Below are 19,189 nucleotides of genomic sequence, written 5' to 3'. Positions count from 1 at the left end.
AGGGCTAAGATTCCCAACGGCCGGGCTGGAAGCCCTAAGGAGCGAATGGGAACTTCCTAAGCAGGCTTGGCCTTTCCCCCCCCCCACAGAAAGACCCCAAAAAGTGGGGGCCGATTCTCGGGCGGGAAATGCCAACGGGAAACACTCTGCCGGGGATTTCAATTCCAACTTACAAAATTGTTTCGGTTTTTCTACCAGCTTGGCCAAATCCTGCTACTCGACGTAACCACTCAAGGGCTGGTTCATAGAGACTAATAAATAAATAAATAAATAAATAAATAAAAATCCTCGAGTCTTAAAACTTATCCTCAACTTACCCAATATCTCCCAGTGTCACTCACGCTGATTCCACATCCACAGTCCAAGAGCATCTGAGGCCCGAATAAATACACTGTCAGTGCCGGCGCCCAAATTTACCGATTTTCATTAGATAACATTATTAATAACAATGACGACGATAACGGTGGTATCTGTCAAACGCTTACTACGTGCTCATCGATTCTAAGCACTGGGGCATACCTATACGTTCAAGATCATCGGATGAGATCCGGTAATCCCTGTCCCCACGGATGCTCGGGGCCTAAGTAGGAAGGAGAACGGATACCGACTACCCGATTTACAGAGGAGGAAACTGACATACAGGGAAGTGAAGTGACTTGTCCAAGGTCACCCGGCGGGCAAACGGCAGCCGTGATTAGAACGCAGGTCCCTCGACTCCCGGGCTCTTTCCATTCACCAGGCTGCTTCTCCGTTTCCTGCAACAGCCTGATTTCTTTTAAGTTCCACCTCACTTCTTTTAGGTTCTGAACCCACACCAATTACTGCATTTTCAGAGCAGCTAAAGCTGTTTCACTTTCAAGAATAATTGAACTGTCTATCTGATCTACAAGATCTTACTCCCAGGAGAGGGGCAAAGGGGTGGGGGTGGGGAGTAGCTCTTAGTGAAACTAACCAAACTAGATAACCATCTTAACCTTTCAGATCCTCGGGGCTGAAATCCGAGCCCAAGAAAGGGAACAGGCAAAACTCTCCTGGGGCAATGGAGCAATCGTTAGGATTGAGAGCTCACTGTGAGCAGAGCACTGTACTAAGCATTCGGGAGAGCAGGATACAGCAGAGTTGGCATATGCCAGTGTTTGAGGACCACCCCAGGAGGTGGTCTTTTTTTTTTTTTGGAGGGGGGCGGATCTGAGTCATCGTGAGATTGTCTTACCCTGGGCAACGGCACCGAGAGGTTTAGGGGCACACTCTGCTCTTCCTGCTGTTGACAGTGGCGGTCGTTGTTTGAGTTTTCAAAATGGGGAAGTTGTACCCATTCCACTCCCACACATTCGGCTGGCTTCCCCAATCCCGGACCTAAGGGGCACCATCCTCCTGGATCACGTTTGCAAACCTGGATGGTGAGATTGTCCCAGAAATGTTATCCTGGGCAAAACCTTCTGGCCAAAAGGAAGTAATGGAGTGATCCACTTAATAATAATAATAATAATAACGTTGGTATTTGTTAAGCGCTTATTATGTGCAGAGCACTGTTCTAAGTGCTGGGGGAGATACAGGGTCATCAGGGAGTCCCACGTGGGGCTGACAGTCTTCGTCCCCATTTTACAGATGAGGCCACTGAGGCACAGAGAGGTGAAGTGACTTGCCCACAGTCACCTAGCTGACAAGTGGCAGAGCTGGGATTCGAACCCGTGACCTCTGACTCCCGAGCCCGGGCTCTTTCCACTAAGCCACGCTGCTTCCCAACTACTTCCAACTACCTCAACATAAAGACCTCCGTCAGCGGCAGCCTCGACCTGAGCGGCACAATTCTCAATGCGGGTCTACGTCCCGGACTGGCGTAAGGACCAGGGTCGGGCACCATCACCGCCGCCGAAAACTCACCCGGCAATTCCTCCGGGGACCTTCCGGCTGCCAGAGAGCACCCTCCTCACAGCCGAAGCAAGCTTAGAAAAGGAGGGTGTTGTTTTTCCACCCTTTGATTCGGATTTTTTTTCTTAATGGAATTTAAGTGCTTACTGTGTGCCAGGCACTGAACTGAGCACTGGGGTAGATGTAAACTAATCAGGTCGGAGCAGTCCCTGGCCCACATGGAGCTCACGGGCTAAGCAGAAAGCAGTAGGATTTGATCCCCTTTTTATGGATCAGGTAACTGAGGCCCAGAGAAGTTAAGCGGCTTGGAAACACAGCAAACACGGGGGGGGGGGGGGGGGGGGGGGAGCTGGGATTAGAACCCAGGTCCCCTGACTCCTGGGCCTGTGCTCTTTCCACTAGGCCTCGCTGCTTCTCGTGACCCTGTGACTTGGTCACTGGCATGCGGTTCAAACCTCACTAGAAGCCTGGAGGAGGGAAGGAAGCTACTGTCTGCCAGGTGACAGCAAGTGCAAAAAGGGGGCTGGTCACCTGAGAACGAAACACCGTGGCAGAAAAACAACCGAAACCGACCCACGTCCCCACCGTCCCGAGCCGGATATCGGCGCTACGGAACCCCGGGAAGATTCCCGTGGCATCCCCACTGGGGAAATCGCTGGCCCACGGCTGGCAAAAAGTCAAAGTACTTCACCACGCTTACTGGAGAGTTTTGCATTATGAGGGTGCTAAAATTACTTCCACTGGGGAATGACAGGTAACAGCTGAAGCCCCATAGCTAAATGGGTTGATTTACTTTACTCTCCCGCCGAAAGCTAAGTTTTAAATTTCTAATTGCGACTCCTGCCCTGAAAGCAAGAAGATTAACGGGGCCGACGGGCAAACATCAGATGCCGTGGCCCGGGGGGACACGTAATTGACAGTCTCCCCCAGCGCCCCCGCCCCCACCTGCTCTCCCCGGTGCCCAGAGTCAATCAGACGGAGCACCCCACCGCCCGTCTCCCCCTCCGCCCGGGGGTGTGAAAATCTTTCCGAACCGGACGGACGGCGGACGGACGTTCCACCCGAGAGAGATATTCTGGCCGTTTGCGAATGGCGCTGGCCCCCTCCGGGAAGGAACCCCGGAGAGCGCATCACGGGCACGGCTGAACTAGTCCTGACTTGTGCCTCGGTTGGCAATCACGTCTCGGCGCAGCGATTACACCGCATTTCCCTCTGTTCGCTGCCCTGAAATGAGGTCTGGGCATCACCCTTTCTCCGGGGAGAGGGAGAGAGGCGGAGCACGGCGGGCGGTGACGGCAGGATGACGTCACAGGTGTGCCTCGACACGGCCCTCTGTGAGTTTGGCTCCTGACCCGTCTACGGTGACTAGCCCTGCCCTGGACGCCAGCTGGAGGGGAGGGAGGGAGGGAGGACGGAGAGGAGGAGGGGGGCCTCATAAGGCGATGGGTGAGCCCCCACCACCGGCCTCTCCTCTCGATCCCCTCCCCGGTCTGCCGACGCCGGTCTCGGGAGCCGGAGCGCGGACGGCACGTGTCTTGGATTTTAGAGACCTGCCCGGCGGTCGGAAATTCCCCACGGCGAGTCTCCTGCCGCCTCTGCTGCTGGCACTTGGGGCAGGGGGAGGATCACATGGGCAGCTGCTGGATGCAAGTTTCTAGAAGGGAATCTTGCATCAGAGGGTGGGAGTCAGAAGCCAGGAAAATAACTCCAATTACGGTAAATAAATCCCCAGATATGTGACAATCTGCCTTCTAAACAGGAAACTGAGCAGCGTAAGCAAACAAAACAGCTCTCTAAATATTGTTGCCATCGAGCTCCGGAGCGTAGAAGTGGTTCCCTGCCCAGTCGTGTTTACCTGATTCTTTTGGACACATCTGCAGCAGATCCAGGGGCAGGTTCCTGCTTTCAAAAGCTGGAGAAACTCCCTCTCCTCTCCCTGCCTTCGGGCGGGCTCGGGTGGTTCCCGCTGCTGACCGTCTTTCCCGGGAGGGGGGGGGGAAGGGGAGGGAGGGAGGGGGAAGACTGGAGGCGGTGCGAGCGTTCTGAAGGATGAGCGCTACTTGGAGAATCCCGCCATCGTGGGCAGCGCCGACTCCCGAAGCTCAGGGTGGCACGTGCCCCGTCTGCTCTGGCCACCCCAGCGCCTATCCCAGTGTGCGGCACCGGAGTGAGGGCCCCCAACCGTCAGCATATCGAAAACAAAGGGTTAGAGATGGTTCCCTGGGGGAGGGGGTGGGTGCCTCTCGGTCCCCAGTTAATCAGTCGATGGTATTTATTGAGCACCTACGTGCAGAGCACCGCACTAAGCATCCGGGAGACCACGATACAACAGAGTCTGCAGATCCTGCCCACAACGAGCTTACGGTCTAGAGAGGGACGGGTCTCTGGACGATTCTCATTCCTCGGGTGCTCAACTTGGACTCACCATTCCCGCCGACGGGACACTGCCGGCTGGGACGATGGGTGGCTTCTTTATATCTAGATGGAGGCCTTGGAAGAAGAATTCCAAATATCATTAAAGGTGCGCGGGGTGGGGGGCGGGGGGAGCGATGGGAAACATGCTCGTCCCAAGCCTCCGAAGGCTCCTGGGGTACATACCGATGGCCATTCTTCCGTCACCTGGGCATCACGACAGGGAGTCCCCGCAGGGCGGAACAGGCTCGGTGGCATCTCCGGTATGCCCAACAAACCTTCTGGCCGTTGAGAGAGTCGGGCGGGGAGAGAGATGGAGGCCCGGCTCCCACGCCACGCCGCAGCTCAGACACGCGGGTCACACTGGCCATCTGGTCACAGGACAGCGGGCTACTAACAAAGACGTTCCTTCGACTCCATATGCCCCGCTGAGCTAGCCCCAGGCTATTCGGTCCAAAGGACATTTCTCCGCGCAGGTGCTTCTCTGGGAGAAGCAGCGTGGCTTAGTGGATAGAGCATGGGCCCGGGAGTCAGAAGGTCACGGGTTCTAATCCCGGCCCCGACACTTGTCTGCTGCGTAGCCTTGGGCAAGTCACTTCACTGCTCTGGGCCTCAGTTCCCTCCTCTATAAAATGGGGAGTGACCGTGAGTCCCGTGTGGGACAAGGACTGGGTCCAAGCTGATTATCTCATATCTACCCCAGCGCTTGGAACAGTGCCTAGCACGTAGTAAGTGCTTAACAAATACCATTAATTATTATTATTAGATGGGAGGGCTGCAGGTAGCCCCAGGGCCTCGTGGTTTCTGTCACTCGGTGACAGTGCCCCCACGGTGCTTTTCCCATTCGATCCTTCCCCCGCCCCGCCCCCATCGCTAATTAATTAATAATTATGGTATTTGTTAAGCCGCTTCCTATGTGCCAGGTGCCGTTCTAAGCACTGGGGTAGATAGAAATTAATCGGGTTGGACACAGTCCCCGTCTCACATGGGGATCACGGTCCAAGAAGGAGGGAGTAGGATTTAATACCCATTTTACAGATGAGGTAACAGAAGCACAGAGAAGTGAACTCACTTGCCCGGGGTCACGCAGCACACGAGTGGCAGAGCCAGAATTAGAACCCACATCCTGATTCCCAGGCCCGGGCTCTTTCCACTAGGACCTTGCTGCTTCTCTAGAGAATCCTACACCTCCCCACCCTCCTCATTCCACAGCTCCTGTAAATCTTCACTGCCTGTGGTTTTCTTGCATGCGATTCCCTCTCCCATTCCCACAGTCTTCCCCACCTTTTTTTTTTTTTTTAGCTTGCTCTACTCCGGCCACCCCACTCCAACCCCTGGCTTTTGGGATGATGATGATGATAGTGATGCTGATAATAACAGTGATAATGGTATTTGTTAAACACTTACTACATGCCAAGCGCAGCAGGATATTGATACATACACCACAGTCAGATGAGACAAGAGTCCTCGACCTACCCGCGGCTTACGGTCTAAGGGAAAGACAGGTATTGAACCTTCATTCCCCCTGTAGACTGTAAACTCAATATGGGTGGGGACATGTCTACCATGTCTGTTATACTGCCCCAAGCCCTTAGTACAGTTCTCTGTACACAGTAAGTGCTCAATCCTGATTCATTTATTTTACAGAGGAGGAAAATGAGGCCTGGAAAAATTAAGAGACTTACCCCAGATCCCACAGCGGGCCACTGGCAGAGTTGGGATCAGAACCCAGGTCCCTTGGCTCCTGGGCCCTCGATCTCTGCGCCGGGCCACACCGCGCCCTTGCAGTCCACGCCGCCCAGGACCCTGGACGCCCCCAGGCACCGGGGAACGGGACTAAAGCAGCCGCAATCCCTTCCGGGGGGGCCTCCGCCCTGCCTCAACACGCCCAGGACCAGCTCCTCTGTCTTGGGGGCCCCAGGCAATGATGGCCCTGAGGAAGCCACATGCCAGGGAAGGGGCAAAGCCACCACTCTGATCCCATCCCCAGATGGAGACTGGGAGATGATGATAAAGGTTTTTATTAAATGCTTACTATGTGCCAAGCATTGAACTGAGAGCTGGAGTAGATATAAGAAAATCCGGTTGGACACAATGCCCGCCCCACAGCATTTATATCCATGTCTATTATTTATTTACTTACTTATATCGTCTGTGTCTCCCTCTAAGCTGTAAGTTTGTTACGGGCAGGGAATGTGTCAGTTTATTGGTATACCGTACTCTCCCAAGCGTTCAGTTCAGTGCTTTGCCCACATTAAGCACTCAATAAATACGACAGCGAATGAATGAACGGGGGCTTCACACTCTCAGAGTGTGGGCAGGCACTGAATCCCCATATTACGGGAGACAACTGAGGCCCAGAGAAGCCAAGTGACTTGCTCAAAGTCACAGAGCAGATCAATGGCAGAGCCTGGATTAGAAACCAGGTCCTCTGACTCCCAGGCCCTCGCTCTTTCCACTGGGCCACGCCGCTAATGGAGGTGTATTTTAACTCACGGTGACGCCGAGGGGGGAAAGGTTTCAAAATGCTGCAGGGAGGGTGGGGTTGGTGGGACAGCAGGGTGGGGACGGTGGGGAGGCCGGGGCGAGCGGGAGTCGCCAGCAGGGGTGGGAGGGTGCGGATGACAGGATGGGACGAAATGTGAAAAACACCGTGCGGGTGATGCTGTGAAGTGAAAGCTGCCACCCAGCCTCACCCCTCCCTGGGCCACCCAAAACTACGGCCCGTCCTAGGCCTCGCCCTCGGCCGCTCGGTAGCCCACAACTTGGGGGCCCGGGCCCGGCGGGACACCGGATGGGACAGGTGAGGCCAGGAGGGAGTGACAGTAAGCAGAACTGGAGGTGGGGGCCGTGCTTCAGATCGGGAGGCGGCGTCTGCTACTGAAAATGCAGGGGCCGCTAAACTCCTAATTTTAAAACTCCAGCGGTCGACGGGGCAGCGCTCGCCCGGCCACCGCGGATGCACCCACACCTTCGGCGCTCGGTGCCAGTGAGGCCGTGAGCACCCTCGTCTCCTCCCCGGGTCAGGGGGCTTGGGATGGGGCGAGGGGGCACGGGGAGGGCCTCGGGGTCATCGACGGCACGAACGCGCAGAGCCGAGAGTCCTCCTGCCCACCGGTTCCAGTAACAATAACGATAATTGCTATTGTTATAATTATTGCATTTGCTAAGCGCTTACTATGTGCCAAGCGCTGTTCTAAGCGCTAAGGACACATCCTCGCCTGAAGGCCTAGGTCTCAGTCCCCGGTGGAGAGCCAAACAAACAGAAGAGCAGCGAAGAACGAGGTGCCCGCCGATGGCGGCAGTTTTACCCGCCTCTCGTCCGCACGACGCAGAGGCAAGCGCCGGTGCCCTGCCGGCCAGCCGCCGCCGGGGAAGACGAAAGGTTCGTTCCCTGGGTCGATGTGACAACACGGCCTTAATTCGGTTGAGCCGACTGAAATCCCCATTTCCACGGCGCCGTCACGGCCCCGCCTGGCTTTCCCCCACCCTCCTCCTCCTCCTCCTGCCCCAGAGCGGCGAACTCATCTCGGGACGTCCAGGGAACGAGAGGCCGGGACCCCCGAGCCTCCCAGGCCTGGGAAAAAGGCGGCCCCCGCCTCGAACACACTGGCTTCTTACCTCCGGGGGACTATGGCTAGAGCGATCTGTCAGAGCCCGGTGAGGAGGAGAGCTAGCATCAGGCGGCCTGTGAATCATTAGGGTTTCCCCCGGGGGACCGGGAGGATGGCTAAAAGCTGTATCACCCTGTGAGCCGCTCTCCAGAACCTGGCGAACGAACGCTATTTGACCTATCCCTTCCAAGTTTTGTGAGACTGGGCAGCTCCTCTGCAAGACCAACTGGTAAACTGGGCAGTTCCCACGCGACGCTTGGTCGGGGCGAGCCGCCTACGCGCTTCTGGCTGTGGGGTGCCGCTCCCGGCCCCGACCCCGAGCCGGCCGTTTTGAGAGACCGATCTCGGACCGGCTGGCCTGGACGTCCTGCGGGTTATCGGGCGGCTCATACGCTCATACGGCGACTCGTTGCCGGGGAGCAGTGGGGCCCGGTGGAAAGAGCCAGGGCCTGGGAGTCAGAAGACCTGTGCCCAACGCCTTCCTTGCCACTTGTCTGCTGTGTGACCTCGGGCAAGTCACATCACTTCTCAGTTTCCTCATCTGTAAAACGGGGAACGAGAGCGAGAAGCCCTACGTGGGACGGGGACTGTGTCATTCACTCATTTATTCGATCATTTTTATTGAGCTCTTATCGGGTTCTGAGCACCAAACAGTGCTCGGCACACAGTAAGCGCTTAACGGATACCGTCCTCGCCACCGCTGCACTAAGCGCTTGGGAGAGTACAACAGAACAACAGACACATTCCTGCCCGCAATGAGCTCCCGGTCTACCCTAATTTCTTGCATCTACCCCAGCGCTTAACACAGTGCCTGTCCCACCGTAAGCGCTTCACAAATGCCACAATTATTTATTATTATTATTATTATGATTATGGGGCCAGAACCTGTGAACTGGGCAGTTGCGTCTTCTCTATCCAACTAGGGAAATACAGGGGGCATTCCCCTCTGCCCCCTACCCTCCAAGCCCAGGTTACTAACAGACTCTGAAAGAAGAAACAAAAACAAAAAAAACCAAAAAAAAAAAAAACCGAAACAGGAAAAATGCCAGAAGGGATCCAGGTGCAGCCCTGCCTGAGCGGCGGGCGGCCCGGGCCCGGGCCCGGGCCCCAGCGATACGCCCCAGACGGGAAGCGGGCCTGGCTCTCGCTGCGGGGGGAGGCTTCTCTTGGGTGCCCTCCGTTGCCACCCCAGTCGCTCCCGTAGCCCGGAATCTGGGCCCCGAGGTTGGTTGGCGGGGATGGGGAAGGGGGGGGACAAGGAAAAGGAGAGGGGAAGTTATCCCAGTGGTGGCCTATGAATAACATCCAGTGATTTATAGGAAGTATAATCCAATAATACAGTAAAATAAAACAGTGTGCGCCCGAGATGGTTTTGATTCCAGGAATTATAAAACAAATTATTAAAAAAAAAAGAGGGGAGAAAGAAAAAAAAAGAAAAAAAATACCCCGGCAAGGCCAGATTGGAGTAAATTGGGCACAGATGGGGATGTGATGGGCGTTTTGGAGATGCCCCACCACAAACGCTGCTTCAATTACTCCTCTTCAAGAAAGCAGGGTTTTATTTCCTTAAATTATAGAATTAAAAGAAATTAACATTCTTGGAGTGTCTGTGGTTCAGATAAACAGCTCCACTCCAGTGTCAGCTCAGACGCACAGATGGCTACCGAAGCGTTAAGTGTGGCCAGGCAGGGCCGGCTGCTCCCCTCTGGTGGCTTCGGGCCGTCGGAGAGGCCACGGCCGGGGGGGGCGTGACATCGCTCTGGAAACCACCTTCCCCGAGAAGTCTCCGCCGGCTCCCCTGCAGTCACACTACCGGGCGTGAGGTTCGGCCGAGGCCCGCGGCCCGGCCCTCCCGCCCCGCCCCCGGGGCCCCGGTGTCCCGCCTCCGCTCGGCCCCCCGCGTGGCGCTCTCGGCCCCGGTCGCCACCGCTCCGGTTCCCGTGCCGGGCCTCGGAGAAACCGAGACTCCAGTTCCGCCCTGCCCCCCGTCTAACTGCCACGGGGCGGGAAGGACTTCCCGGTTCTCCCGGCCGAAAGCTGACTAACTCATCCAAGGAGGAGAGCCCGAGAAATTTTTAGGGAGATCCCAGTAAAGGCTCGAAAATTCACGTGGCGAAACGGAGCCTCGTAACCTCTACCCCTTTCCCGTCCGGCGGCTCGTCCGCTCACCGCGGCCCACGACAGATCGGCCCACCGGGAGAAGCCCTGACCTGACTCGGGGCCTACGGCAAGCCCCTCTCCCTGCACGACGGTAGACCCTCCTGCTCAGGGCCGGAGGGAACTCTCCCGTCCCCAAGGAGACCGGGGGCCAACACACACAAACGCTCGGCCGGGAGGACGGCCCCGAGAAGGGAGCAAAAGACAGACGACGGCCCAGCTGTTCCGCGGCTTGGAGCGGCGGCGGAGCCGGGGAGCACGGGCTCGGGGGGGACCCCCGCCGGCGATCGCTTCCGGCCTCCGGGCACCCCGAGACACGTGACGGCATCCCGACGCCCGACGGCCCTCGGGCCGGACGGCCGGGCCGCGGCGGGAAGGGCACCGGCGGGCCGGCCGTGGGGGCCGAACGCTCGGGGGTGATTTATCGCTTCCTTACTCATAAAGATGTGATTCAGACGGCTGCTGATCAGCGAAGGGTTCTAAGCCTGGCCCTCTCCCCCCACCCCTTCTCTCCCCACCCACTGCACAGATGCTGCTCAGCCACAACACCCCCCCACCCTCGCTCCCCCGGCCCCGCCACCGTCCGTGCAAGCGCAGCACGGGGGCTCAGAGAAGATGACTCATCTGCTGGGAAATGGAAAAGTGCATCTTCCCACCGGCCGGCCCGGCCCCGTTCTCCGCTCGCCCCTCTCCCGGCGGCGGCCCACCCGGCGGGGCCTGGAACCGTCGCCTCGGGAGAACGCCGGCGACCCGGCCGCGGGGCCGGGGAGCCCTCCCTCTCCTACCCACCATTTCAATCGACGGATGGATCCGTCCACTGCATCTCCCCCGGTCCCCTCCGCCCCGAGGGATCGCTCTTCTTCCCCATCCACAAAGGGGCCGAGGGGCTGTGGCTACCTGGCCCTCACTCCCCCAGGCTTCCTACCACCCAGGAGGCGCCGGAGGGGAGAATTACCGGCCGAGCCTCCACGTCTCCCGACCTGTCGGCAAACAGACCAGGCGGTCCCGACGGCCCCCGCTCCGAAGGGCCGGAGCTGGCGGGGGACAGAGGAATGTGAATGACCCCAAATGGAACAGTCGGTGACGTTTCTCTCCCTCCCTCCCTCCCTCCCTCCCTCTCTGCCATTTCCTTCATCTCCCGCAGGGAGAGGAGTCCGCTGGCACCCTGGGCCAAGGGGCCCGGGGCCTCGCTTCTCTCACAGCGGGAGCGGCTCCTGGCAACGGCTATTTCCCAGACAAACCCCTAGAGCTCCGGGTCCCCCTTCTCTCGGCCACGTCCGCGGAGGCCTCCGGCCAGATGTCTCTGGTGCCAGACCCCGGGCCGCGAGGGCAGCTCTCGATCCTGGCTCATCTCGGGGGGGGGGGGGGGGGGTGTGCAGCTTCGCAGCCTTACTAGAGGCCCATCTCCTCCAAGAGGCCTTCCCCCACTAGGCCTTCGTTTCCCTTTCTCCCGCTCCCTTCCGCGTCGCCCTGTATTGGATTTGCACCCTTTATCCACCCCTCCCTCAGCCCCACGGCACTTACGGACATATCCACCATTTATTTATACGTATTCGTGTCCGTCCCCCTTGCCAGACCGTCAGGTCCCCGTGGACAGGGAATGTGTCTACCCGGTCTGTTATACTGTACTCTCCCAAGCACTCAGTACAGTGCTCTGCACGAAGTAAGCCTTCAACGACGACTGACTGATCGGTTGACAGGGGCGACGGGCTCCCGATTTCTGGGATCCTCTGAGCTTACCGCCTCCCGGCATAAGTGACCGATGAGCAGGGAGAGTCTCCCTCGCCCCCTCAAAACCGCCCCTCCCCGGACGGGCCCAAGGCAGTAGTTTTACACTCTTCATTTCCTCCTCCCCGGACGACCCCGGAGCCCATCGCAGTCCTCCACGTTTCCTCCGGGCTCCTTAAAACAAACGCTGAACTCAGGAACGATGAGCCCGGTTCAAGAAGTCACCAAAGGCAATGGCGCCGGCCCTCTCCCGGGAACGCTAAGTGCTGTAGCAGGCGGGTGTGAGATGGGACGATCACCCCTATTCCTAGGGGTGCTTCGAGGAGTCGCAGAGCCCCGCGGGGCCGCCGGCTCGAAGGAAGGCCCGGGCCGGCCGCCGGGCGGGGGGTTGACGCCCCCCAAACGGGCAAGGGCGACGGGTCCCCCCCGAGGACAGACGGGGACCGGAAGCGAGCCCGCCGCGGAGCAGGAGAAGCCGGTTAGGCGAGGTGCCAACGAGGGAACCGGTGACGCTCTCGTCCGGAAACGCCGGATCTGGTTTCCGACGGGCTCCCCGCGGGGAGATTCTGACTTTCCGCTTCCCCGGCCCCCTGGGCCAAACGCTTATTCACAAAGCGCTTCCCGGGCAGCCTCGGCCCAGACTCCCTCCTCAGACGTGCGAGACGACGCGTCGGGCACCCTGTGCTTCTCCACCAATGTTCGGGCCCAAGCCTGATGCTCCGGGGACCCCCCCCGGAAGCCTGCGAGGAGGAGGAGGACCCGGACGTCGGAGCCCGAGGAATTCTCTCGGCCAGGTAGTAATAATAATTATGGTATTTCCCTGAAGGATCGGACCCGATCCCTCCACAAAAACATCTGTGCTAACACTCGGGCCCAAATCTTAGGGGCCTGGTGATTTTCACGCTGTTGGCTCCAGAAACAACAAAAGCTCGTCGATTCCTCTGTCTCTGCCTTCCCGACAGAACCTTCCCCCTCCCCCGGCCCCCGACCGGTCCTCCCCCCGGCCCCCACCCGAGGGACGTACCACGGGGGAAGAGAGCCCTTTCCATGAAGAACAGGGCACCGGAGCCCAGAAACAGCTAGCCGCGTTCACTGCCAAGTCTGTGGTCTCGGCAATGAAACATCTCAGCGATCGCCTCTCCCAGGGGAGAAGCGCTGGGACTGACTGCAGCCTCCAAGCGTCCTAGCTGCTGCCTTTCCGCACGGCCAGATGTGCAAAAGCCTCGCCGGAGTCGCCGGGCGACGAGCGGCCCCGCTCGCCAGGGATCCCTCCCTGGAGGCGCTGGGAGGTTCTCCGCCAGACCTCCACGCCGCCCCAGGGGCGCGCACCTGGAGGTTCGGGGCGGGGGGGTCCTCTCTGGCTCTGCCCCGGCCCGGCCGGGGGCAGCGGGGAGACGGCGGCTTCCCCCTACCTTTAAGCTGGGAGTTGTGCACGGCGAACATGTTGATGGTCACAAGCTGCAGCATGCGGGTGCTTCCGACGGGAGAGGGACTGTGCTGGAGCAGCACCTGGAACTCCTGCAGAACCTTCTCGGCCACGGCAGGGAAAGTCTCCATCCTGCAGACACAAGAGAGCTCGTTAGGGAGAGCGGGCGGGGAGACCCAGCGGGTGTCGGGAGCCGGGGACGCTTCCCGGAAAGGGAAGAGGCAGTCTACCTGATTCCCACGTGGTGAATCCATTCACTGAATTAGGGTGCTCCGTAAGCCCTTATCAGGTGCCCAGCACTAAACCAAACGCCGGGGCGGATGAGACGGTCGGGTTAGACGCGGTCCCCGTCCCGCACGGCCCGGTGGAAAAGACTACCGGCCTGGGAGTCAGAGACCCTGGTTCTAATCTCGGCTCCGCCGTTTTTCTGCCGTGGGACCTTTAGCAAATGACAACTTCTCTGTGCCTCAGTTCCCTCATCTGCAAAATGGGGATTCAACACCTATTCTCCCTCCTCCTCAGACTGTGGGATCTGATGATCACGGATCTACCCCAGCTCTTAGGACAGTGCTGGGCCCGGAGTAAGCGCTTAACGCATACGATGACTTTATTTATTTACTCAGCTGCACTGATGTCTGTCTCTCCCTCTAGACTGTAAACTCGCCGTGGGCAGGGAATGTGTCCGTTCACTGTTAAACTGTACTCTCCCAAGGGCTTGGCACACAGTAAGCGCTCAGTGAATACCATCGAATGAACGAACGAATGATGATTAAGTCGGTCTCCCTTCTCGGTTAGCAAATCCACCACTTTCAGGACCGTGGATGAGGGCTTCCCTACTCTACCTTGGCTCCTCAGGGGATTTGGAGAACTCAGAAATGGAAAGCAGACGTCTCGGGAAAATGGAAGTGAAACCTGGAACCGGAGCTTGGGGGGGCTTGAGTCGAGCCCCCCCAAGGTAACCAACCAGTAGCACATCCTCCCTTCTCTAATAATAATAATAATAATAGTAATGCTAATTATGGTATTTGTTAAGCAATTACTCTGTGCCAGGCACTGTAATAAACACCGGAGTGGATACATGCCAACGGGGTTGGACACAGTCTCTGTCCCACGGAGGGTTCACAATCTCGATCTCCATTTTACAGATGAGGTAAATGAGGCACAGAGAAGTAAAGTGACTTGTCCAAGGTCACGCAGCAGACAAGTGGCGGAGCTGGGATCAGAACGCACGACCCTCTGATTCGCAGGCCCGGGCTTTATCCATTGTGCTACGCTTCTCTCCTCCCTCCCCCGCACCTAATCTAGGTACCAGTGAGGACTGTGAGCCCTCAGCACCCCGCCAAGCACATCGGGAGAAAAGCACGGCGAATCCACAACCCAACTCGGGGAGGCACTCACGTCTGGCTACGAGCCATAATAAACCAGAGCTCAATATTTCTTCGACTCTGGCAGTAATTGGATGCAAGCTGGTGTCAAATAAGCCGTTTTCCTCTGGAGCACACCAAACTGATTAGCTCGAGAGAGAGAGAGAGAGAGAGAGAGAGAGGGGGAGAGAGAGAGCAAACTTCCTGACGAGATCCAGGTCTGGATCTGTAACCCACACTCTCTGGTATTGACGGTTCTTAGAGAAAGGCCCCTAGAATCTGAAGAACTCTCGCCCAAAGGGCAGCTTCAGGAAACCGATCTGCTTCTGCCGCTCTCCGCACGCTTTCCGGAGTTCACCGTACTAACGTAGCGATCGCTTCCCCCGTTTTAAGGGATCTCTACCCCGAGCGGGGCCCTTCTAGCCGTTTTCCTCGAGCGCTCTGTCACGACCCTTCGACCCCATGCCGACGGCTACTCCGAGCCAGGGCTCCGTGCTTTCAGGCCCGTCTCGGGGGATGGCAACGATCCGGCAGGTGACCCCCGGTCTCCCGAGCAGAGGTCCCTCAAAACGATGCCAGCCACGTGCGGTCACTGGATTCCAAACAGCAGGGCGCACCCCAAAGAAACCAATCACAGCTGCTGGCTGGAGGGAGAGCAGCGTACGGCCTCAGCCCTGGAGAGAGAAACCAGGTTCGGGGACACGGGCGGGCCACGCTGCGCCGTTGCGGTCAGCAGACAACTCCTTTACTCCCCCGGCTACGCGAACAGGCTGCCTGTGCCACACGGGCGATGCAGGGTTGGATTTGTAAACGGCTTCTGGGAAGCCACGAGGATGGGCTTGTCAGGCTTCGCCTCCAGAGACGCAAAACGGTTTCGGATCCTGTAGTGGGGTGACTCCAGTTTCACTGGCAGCTTTGGCCCTTACCGGGCACCTTATACCCCGACGAGGGACAGGTGGAAACCCCATGGCTCTCAGGCACCACCCTCAGAAATCATCCCCCGTCACTTGCTCGTCTTCCTAATCCCAAGGCCTGTCGATCAACCCCCCCGCCAAGGAGCAGCTACAGTTTGCATTCCAGCTCCCAAGTTGGCAGGGCCGGTCTCATTTTCGTTGGCATGAAACGTGCCACACGGGGCCTTTTCTCCATATGCCATTTAGAATACCCGACATTTTTTCCGGCACGCGCGCGCGCGTGTATGTCTATATTTATATAAAATATAGATACCACTATTATCCGTATCTATGTATGTAGATATATTTAAGCATCAGAACGGTTAAACGATCTGTAGGTTTGGAATGGCAGAGAGTGATGTGTTCGGGGTTGGTTCGGATCCATTTCCCCCCACGGGCTGTAACGGAGGTTGCATTTTAAACCCTGACACTGTGCAGTACTCTCTCCAGTCGGGGGTGGGGAGACGGAGGGGAGAAAGGATGGACGGAGACCAGCCCTTCTCACTCCTAGGACGGCAGAGCGTACTCCGCTTGAAAAGCGGCTACGCTGGGTGAGTTTCAGAGCCATGTGTCTCCGTGTTGAAAGGCCACGGAGAGCCAGAGGAGGAAGACGTGACGGAAGCGTCACGTGGGACGGTCCCGCTTCGAAGCTGCGTCCGAGGAAGCCTCTTCTCTGGGGAGGGAGTTGTAACTGATCCATCAATGTTCCCCAGGTCTGACTGAAGTTCCAAACAAGCACCAGGCCAGGGGGCCACGTTTCCTTTTAACGTTTTTTTTTTTTTCCTCAGTCCTCCCCTCTCCCCGCCCCCACCCCGTCATCTGAACGCCATTAAAACAAAAGGAAATGAAACGTACCCTCACGGAAAACTGTTTCTGAGATCTAAGGAAAGGAGGATGATGATAAAAAGGGAGATCAGGGCATTCGGTGAAGCCTACCGGGCTGGGCCGCTGCAGCCCTAGGGGTCCCGGCAGCTGCCCTCCAAGGGGCCAAGTGTAGATCCCTGGAGAAGCAGTGCGGTCTAGTGGGAAGAGCCCAGGTCTGGGAGTCACAAGCCCCGGGTTCTAATCCCGACTCTGCTCCTTATCTATTGTGTGACCTGGGCAAATCATTTCACTTCTCTGTGTCTCAGTTATTTCAACTGTAAAATGGGGATTAAGACTGTAAGCCCTGTGTGGGACAGGGACTCTGCCCAACCTGACTGTCTTGTATCTGCCCAGGGCTTAATATAGTGCCTGGCACATAGGAAGTGCTTAAAAAACACCATAAAAAAGGAAAGACAATACTCAGAGGTCTGAAAAGCCCGGGCTCCTATCAGTAACAGGGGGAAACCACATTCTTCTCGACGCTGCAAGTGAACGAAAGGCCCGCTGGCCCTCAGATCGTCGTGGGCAGAATCTGACACCCTGTCGGCCGCGTCTCGCCCCAGGAAGCATTCTTAGTTTGGAAGCTATCTGATGCGTTACTGTATTCCCTTCCTGATTCAGAGGGCATAAATGTCCTCTCTAACCTCAGAAGGGCCAGAGATTTGGGGGAGATGTATATAAATTGAAGGAATGAATGACAGCACCAAAAATGATCACTAAGGGAAGAAGAAGGAAACTGGGGAGAAAAACAAAATCAAATCTCTGCGCTTTAACCCCCGCTTTTTTTTTTTTAAATGGTATTTGTTAGGCACATACAATGTGTTGGGCACTGTACTAAACGCTGGGGGAGATATTAGCTAATCAAGTTGGTCACAGTCCATGTCCCACACGGGATTCACAGCTTTAATGCTCATTTTGCAGATGAGGTGACTGTGACGCACAGAAGTGAAGTGACCTGTCCAAAGTCATCGAGCAGACAAGTGACAGATCTGGCATCAGAAGCCAGGTCCTTTTGATTCCCAGGCATGTGCTCGATCCGCTAGGCCAAGCTGCCTCTCCAAGGGGCCAGCTTCCACCCCAGGCCTCTTTACTCCCTGTTCTAGGGGATGGAAGAACTTCAATCCCCAAGGAAAGAAGGGATCAGGTGGTCATCTGGTTCATACAGCGGGGCACTTTGTTTTCCTTAAAGGCGGTTTTCCTTAGCTGCTCCCACCGGCAACCTCCTTGCTCTTATTTTGTTTTCGGCTCCTTCCCCCACTTCATATTTCCTAGTCATTAGGCAGAAGTCCACGATATTTTGTACTTTTTACCTTCTCTGCTCACAGATGGCTATGCTTTTATCAAAAAAACACCAAACAAAAACACCCCGTCTGCTGTTTCTACTTTCCAAAATAAATATGGAGCTTAATTATATTTCATCTCCAGTTCTGCAAAAAAGAGACCGTTACTTCCGCTTCCTTCTCCTCGAGAGAGTCGTTGCTCTGCGATGATGATGAGGATGATGGTATCTGTTAAGCGCTTACTCTGTGCCAAGCACCGTTCGAAGCGCTGGGGGGAGATACAAGGTTATCTCAGGTTGTTCCAGGTGGGGCTCACGGTCTTAATCTCCATTTTACAGATGAGGGAACTGAGGCAGAGAAAAGTGAAGTGACTTGCCCGAAGTCACACTGCTGACAAGCGGCGGAACCGGGATTAGAACCCACGACCTCTGACTCCCAAGCCCGGGCTCTTGCCACTAAGCCACGCTGCTGCTCTATCCTCTCTATCCGAGGAGATTTCATCCAAGATCAGGTTCATCCCCCGCTTCTTAGGCTGACCCTGTTCTCCGTGGGGCACCCTGACTGCAAGCTCGCTGAGGGCAGGGTACGTGTCTATCTCAACTCTGCTATGCTGTCCTCTCTCCCAAACGCGTAGTACAGTGCTCTGCACACAGTAAGCGCTTGATAAATACCGTTGGCTGACGGATTGGTCTTGAGCCCAACTGGGCCAGGGCCCAAGTTTTCTCCCAGATATTCCGGGGCGCACTTTGGGGAAAGCATTAACGCTTTCGGACCCCGAGGGTAGAACTGAGTGCACTGCAGCGGAGAGCCCCAGTAATGGCTCGTGGGGCACCTACAGCTCTTCTACACCTGCTAGGTGGCTTGCAGTTTATTGCTTAGCATTTCTCCACCACGGTGCATGTATCTGTATGGACCTGTAATTTATTTACTCATTTATCTATCCATTTGTTTATTTATATTGATGTCTGTCTCCCCGTCTAGCCTGCGAACTCGTTGTGGGCAGGGAATGTGAGGTTCTGTTGTACTTTCCCAAGCGCTTAGTACAGTGTTTTGCACACAGTGACCACTCAATAAATATGATTAGGAGTAATAATGATAATGATAAATGGTGGGAGGAGGTGTGTCCCTGCTCCAGGCCTTTCGGTGTTTGTGGTGCCCTGGCCCATGTGAGCCCGGGCTAAGAGAGGTGCAGCGCTTGGCCACACCCCCAATCCTGGCTGTCTCTTGCTCCCTTTGGCTTGGAACTTCCTCCTCCTTCAAATATAATAATAATATTACTAATAATGGTACATGTCAAGTGCTTATCATGTGCCAAATCCTGCTCTAAGGGCTGACAAATGCTCCAAGCACTGAATATGACAGACTGCCACTCTCCCCACCTTCCAAGCCTTAAGACGATCACACCTCCAGGAGGTCTTCCCTGACTAATCCCTCTTCCCTTTTCTGCAATGCCCATGCTCTTGGACCTGTACCTTTAAAAGCACTTGATAGTCACCCCTGCCTCAAACCCACAGCCCTC

General features: G+C 56.7%; 1 protein-coding gene across 2 annotated transcripts in view; it reads right to left on the bottom strand.

Moving 5' to 3' along the window:
• The window catches only part of SMG6 (SMG6 nonsense mediated mRNA decay factor), a 173,624-nt gene that overhangs the window by 107,315 nt on the left and 47,120 nt on the right, over positions 1–19,189 (bottom strand). For both annotated transcript variants that reach the window (XM_029082026.2, XM_039914430.1), the window contains exon 10: positions 13,196–13,341. In XM_029082026.2, the coding sequence (XP_028937859.1) occupies positions 13,196–13,341 (146 nt within the window). The remainder of the gene's footprint in view (positions 1–13,195; positions 13,342–19,189) is intronic.

Source organism: Ornithorhynchus anatinus, chromosome 17 (genome assembly GCF_004115215.2).
Source record: "Ornithorhynchus anatinus isolate Pmale09 chromosome 17, mOrnAna1.pri.v4, whole genome shotgun sequence".
Taxonomy (NCBI): Eukaryota; Metazoa; Chordata; class Mammalia; order Monotremata; family Ornithorhynchidae; genus Ornithorhynchus; species Ornithorhynchus anatinus.
Note: the sequence above shows the minus strand (reverse complement) of the source record. Positions and strands in the feature narration are given on the sequence as shown.